The following is a 6,000-nucleotide window of genomic DNA, read 5'->3' as shown; positions in this document are numbered from 1 at the left end:
CCGAATCCACTAATTTGATGGCGTGTCCACATACTTTTGTATATATAGTGTATTTTTCTGACCACCATACGACCTGTGCTGTTTGTGCTGTATTTTGTAGCCTACTGGGCATAGGGGTGACGTCAGAGTTTGGACGTCCCAAGGATCCCGTTTAGACTTTTCAAAGAATCAAGTCCAGACAAATAAACTATTCCGCACACCCTCCCTTTCAGCAACAACAGGCTAGGCTGGCAAATCGTATATTGCCACTAGTTCACAGACAAACAACCACCGCAGGCAGTCGTAATGGTAAGCGGCGGAGCGCTGTTCTTGCTCGAAGCGATTCATGTCATTGTGAATATTGGAACTATTATGGTTATACATTTAAGTGATGTTTTGATCTGTAGTGTCAGCCGAGATGTATTATTGGTTAGGGGAAATACAATGCTGTAAATTGTAAACTGATGGTAAATTGCTCTTGTGTTATGGGAGATAGCCTGACATTGGTTAACATTTGTCTTGACAGGATCAGAAACGGCAATATGATGCCATGGTGGATTTGGAGTGTGAGGGAGAAGTTATGGTGAGACTTGCACTGTTGAATAATATAATTATATTCTAATCTGAGTAGACTACATCTGTTTTCTTTAATCCAAGAGCCAGGACCAATCCTCTGAATGAATGCACATAGGCTACCTAGACCAATAATGTACTGTTAAGGTGTGTAGCCTACCCTTCCCAGTTGGCAAAACCTGATTGAATTATGACGTATTATTATTATTCTGGTTGCAAACTGGTTGAATTTAAATTAGATTTTTTTCAGCTGGTCATAATTCTGATTTTCAAGGAGAAAAAGGTGTTGATTCACGCGCAGAGCGCGGTAGGTGTTTATTTCGCCTTCGCAGAAGGCAGGAATCGTGGTCACAGGCAGGCAATGGTCATACGCAAACAGGCAGGTGAATCAAAACTAGGACTGAAGACTATAACTGGGTCTCACAAACGAGCTAGGAAAAGGCTTAGTAGAGTAAAAACGAACAATACCTCACAAGGCACAAACAGAATGAACTGAACTAAATAAGGAGCTGATGAGACCAGGTGAGTAACACAGGTGAAATCAATGAACAAAAATGAAAGACAGGGCTACGTTCAAGAACACAAAGAAACAAGGCTACGTTCAAGAACACAAGGTTGACTAAGAAAATAAATACAGAACCTTACACCCATAGACTTCCAGTCATTGCGCTAACCCTAGTCTGACTCTGGGGAAATATATAAAGGGCCTGAAGTATCATTTGAAAAAGAAAAGGTAAAGAGGCAATAAAGCGACAAAATATAATATTTTTCAAAAGTTATGTGTCTGTCATATCATTCCTGCAACAAACATTGTCAGAAATGGGTGTAATTGGAAAATCTCTTCCTCTTCTCTTCAACTGCACGTGTGTGAGTTTGAGTGAGCGAAAGGGAGAATGAGCTAGAGAGAAATGGGATACATTTTACATGACTTACCAAGGGAGGTGTCTGTTGAATCAAGACACAAGGGTTTTGCACCTGAAAAAAAAAAAAAGGCGAGTTAAAATAGGATTTTATTTGCTTTACAAACGTATATTATTAGAAGCGGTGCTATTTCAATTGGATCTACTTACACTACACTCTTATATAAAAGGGTTCCAAAAGGGTTCTAAAGCTGTCCCCATAGGAGAACCCTTTTGGGTTCCATGTTGAACTTTCTGTGGAAAGGGTTCTACATGGAACCAAAAAGGGTTCTTCAAAGGGTTCTCCTTTTTTTTTTAGAGCGTAAGATCAGGCAATCATGGGCAGCTGAATAGCATGTCTCTTGGGAAATCCAGTCTCAGTGAGACCTGATGCAGAGAAAAAACATTAGTGATCCTCAGCATAGCTAGTAAAAACGTAGCTCTTACAAAGCTGGTTAGTAGGAATTAATACACATTGAAGATCAGAGTATCAAACAGAAAAAAACACAATATTGCACAAAAAAACACTGTCAATGACTATGGATTTAAGGAGTAGTGGTGCTGCTCTCTCCTTTCCCTAAGAAGTGGCAGAATAGGTCACTGGTAACTGAGTGTGTGGCCAAGCATTGCTGTAGAGGCCATGCATCAGGTCATTGACATGTTTGAGGAACTGTAAAGACAGAGACAAAACATGACTAACCATTACCTAAGGTCTTCACTAAGTTAGACTTAGCCTACAAGTACATTGAATATGTTGCCCCTCAGCAATCTGGCAGTCAGGCAGACATACGGAGAGAAAAAAAAAAAAAAAAAAATATATATATATATATATATATATATATATATATATATATATATATATATATATATATATATATAAATATACAGTGAGGGAAAAAAGTATTTGATCTCAAGAGACATATTCCAACATCTGTAAAATGTAATACTTCTACCCAAAAAACAAATCCTCCTCCAAATATGGTATTTTACAGATGTATGTTTGCCCACTGACAAAGAAATGATCAGTCTATAATTTTAATGGTAGGTTTATTTGAACAGTGAGAGACAGAATAACAACAACAAAATACAGAAAAACGCATGTCAAAATTTTTATAAATTGATTTGCATTTTAATGAGGGAAATAAGTATTTGACCCCCTCTCAATCAGAAAGATTTCTGGCCTCCAGGTGTCTTTTATACAGGTAACGAGCTGAGATTAGGAGCACACTCTTAAAGGGAGTGCTCCTAATCTCAGTTTGTTACCTATATAAAAGACACCTGTCAACAGAAGCAATCAATCAATCAGATTCCAAACTCTCCACCATGGCCAAGACCAAAGAGCTCTCCAAGGATGTCAGGGACAAGATTGTAGACCTACACAAGGCTGGAATGGGCTACAAGACCATCGCCAAGCAGCTTGGTGAGAAGGTGACAACAGTTGGTGCGATTATTCGCAAATGGAAGAAACACAAAATAACTGTCAATCTCCCTCGGCCTGGGGCTCCATGCAAGATCTCACCTCGTGGAGTTGCAATGATCATGAGAAGGGTGAGGAATCAGCCCAGAACTACACGGGAGGATCTTGTCAATGATCTCAAGGCAGCTGGGACCATAGTCACCAAGAAAACAATTGGTAACACACTACGCCGTGAAGGATAGAAATCCTGCAGCGCCCGCAAGGTCCCCCTGCTCAAGAAAGCACATATACAGGGCCGTCTGAAGTTTGCCAATGAACATCTGAATGATTCAGAGGAGAACTGGGTGAAAGTGTTGTGGTCAGATGAGACCAAAATCGAGCTCTTTAGCATCAACTCAACTCGCTGTGTTTGGAGGACGAGGAATGCTGCCTATGACCCCAAGAACACCATCCCCACCGTCAACCATGGAGGTGGAAACATTATGCTTTGGGGGTGTTTTTCTGCTAAGGGGACAGGACAACTTCACATTTTACATTTACATTTTAGTCATTTAGCAGACGCTCTTATCCAGAGCGACTTACAGGAGCAATTAGGGTTAAGTGCCTTGCTCAAGGGCACATTTGCGTCATTTAGCAGACGCTCTTATCCAGAGCGACTTACAAATTGGTGCATTCACCCTATAGCCAGTGGGAAAACCAATTTACACTTTTTTTTTTTGGGGGGGGGGGGGGGGGGGGGGTTAGAAGGATTACTTTATCCTATCCCAGGTATTCCTTAAAGAGGTGGGGTTTCAAATGTCTCCGGAAGGTGGTGAGTGACTCCGCTGTCCTGGCGTCGTGAGGGAGCTTGTTCCACCATTGGGGTGCCAGAGCAGCGAACAGTTTTGACTGGGCTGAGCGGGAACTATGCTTCCGCAGAGGAAGGGGAGCCAGCAGGCCAGAGGTGGATGAACGCAATGCCCTCGTTTGGGTGTAGGGACTGATCAGAGCCCGAAGGTACGGAGGTAACGTTCCCCTCACTGCTCCATAGGCAAGCACCATGGTCTTGTAACGGATGCGAGCTTCAACTGGAAGCCAGTGGAGTGTGCGGAGGAGGGGGGTGACGTGAGAGAACTTGGGAAGGTTGAACACCAGACGGGCTGCGGCATTCTGGATGAGTTGTAGGGGTTTAATGGCACAGGCAGGGAGGCCAGCCAACAGCGAGTTGCAGTAATCCAGACGGGAGATGACAAGTGCCTGGATTAGGACCTGTGCCGCTTCCTGTGTAAGGCAGGGTCGTACTCTCTGAATGTTGTAGAGCATGAACCTGCAGGATCGGGTCACCGCCTTGATGTTAGCGGAGAACGACAGGGTGTTGTCCAGGGTCATGTCAAGGCTCTTCGCACTCTGGGAGGAGGACACAACGGAGTTGTCAACCGTGATGGCGAGATCATGGAACGGGCAGTCCTTCCCCGGGAGGAAGAGCAGCTCCGTCTTGCCAGGGTTCAGCTTGAGGTGGTGATCCGTCATCCATACTGATATGTCTGCCAGACATGCAGAGATGCGATTCGCCACCTGGTTATCAGAAGGGGGAAAGGAGAAGATTAGTTGTGTATCGTCAGCGTAGCAATGATAGGAGAGGCCATGTGAGGATATGACAGAGCCAAGTGACTTGGTGTATAGGGAGAATAGGAGAGGGCCTAGAACTGAGCCCTGGGGGACACCAGTGGTGAGTGCATGTGGTGCGGAGACAGCTTCTCGCCAGGCCACTTGGTAGGAGCGACCGGTCAGGTAGGACGCAATCCAGGAGTGAGCCGCGCCGGAGATGCCCAGCTCGGAGAGGGTGGAGAGGAGGATCTGATGGTTCACAGTATCAAAGGCAGCAGACAGATCTAGAAGGACAAGAGCAGAGGAGAGAGAGTTAGCTTTAGCAGTGCGGAGAGCCTCCGTGACACAGAGAAGAGCAGTCTCAGTTGAATGACCAGTCCTGAAACCTGACTGGTTTGGATCAAGAAGGTCATTCTGAGAGAGATAGCAAGAGAGTTGGCTAAAGACGGCACGCTCAATAGTTTTGGAAAGAAAAGAAAGAAGGGATACTGGTCTGTAGTTGTTGACATCAGTGGAATCGAGTGTTGGTTTTTTGAGAAGGGGTGCAACTCTCGCTCTCTTGAAGACGGAAGGGACATGGCCAGCGGTCAAGGATGAGTTGATCAGCGAGGTGAGGTAGGGGAGAAGGTCACCGGAGATGGTCTGGAGAAGAGAGGAGGGGATGGGGTCAAGCGGGCAGGTTGTTGGGCGGCCTGCAGTCACAAGTCGCAGGATTTTATCTGGAGAGAGAGGGGAGAAAGAAGTCAAAGCATAGGGTAGGGCAGTGTGAGTAGGACCAGCAGTGTCATTAGACTTAACAAACGAGGATCGGATGTCGTCAACCTTCTTTTCAAAGTGGTTGACGAAGTCATCCACAGAGAGAGGGGGGGGGGGGGGGGGGGGATTCAGCAGGGAGGAAAATGTGGCAAAGAGCTTCCTAGGGTTAGAGGCAGATGCTTGGAATTTAGAGTGGTAGAAAGTGGCCTTAGCAGCAGAAACAGATGAAGAAAATGTAGAGAGGAGGGAGTGAAAAGATGCCAGGTCGGCAGGGAGTTTAGTTTTCTTCCATTTCCGCTCCGCTGCCCGGAGCTCTGTTCTGTGAGCTCGCAATGAGTCATCAAGCCACGGAGCTGGAGGGGAGGACCGAGCCGGCCGGGAGGATAGGGGACACAGAGAGTCAAAGGATGCAGAAAGGGAGGAGAGGAGGGTTGAGGAGGCAGAATCAGGAGATTGGAGGGAGAAGGATTGAGCAGAGGGAAGAGATGATAGGATGGAAGAGGAGAGAGTAGTGGGATAGAGAGAGCGAAGGTTGCGGCGGCGCATTACCATCTGTGTAGGGGCAGAGTGAGTAGTGTTGGAGGAGAGCGAGAGAGAAAAGGAAACAAAGTAGTGGTCGGAGACATGGAGGGGAGTTGCAGTGAGATTAGTAGAAGAGCAGCATCTAGTAAAGATGAGGTCAAGCGTATTGCCTGCCTTGTGAGTAGGGGGGGACGGTGAGAGGGTGAGGTCAAAAGAGGAGAGGAGTGGAAAGAAGGAGGCAGAGAGAAATGAGTCAAATGTGGACGT

General features: G+C 45.8%; 1 protein-coding gene across 1 annotated transcript in view; it reads left to right on the top strand.

The window, feature by feature from the left end:
- Positions 1 to 256: 256 nt before the first annotated feature.
- Positions 257 to 6,000, top strand: part of LOC311146665 (uncharacterized protein) — a 46,886-nt gene continuing 41,142 nt past the window's right edge. Inside the window, exons 1-2 of the mRNA XM_084183196.1 lie at positions 257 to 288; positions 506 to 562. Coding sequence (XP_084039322.1) covers positions 286 to 288; positions 506 to 562 — 60 coding nt within the window. The 5' untranslated portion in view covers positions 257 to 285. The remainder of the gene's footprint in view (positions 289 to 505; positions 563 to 6,000) is intronic.

Source organism: Coregonus lavaretus (assembly GCF_964263955.1).
Source record: "Coregonus lavaretus genome assembly, chromosome: 19".
NCBI classification, from domain to species: Eukaryota; Metazoa; Chordata; class Actinopteri; order Salmoniformes; family Salmonidae; genus Coregonus; species Coregonus lavaretus.
Note: the sequence above shows the minus strand (reverse complement) of the source record. Positions and strands in the feature narration are given on the sequence as shown.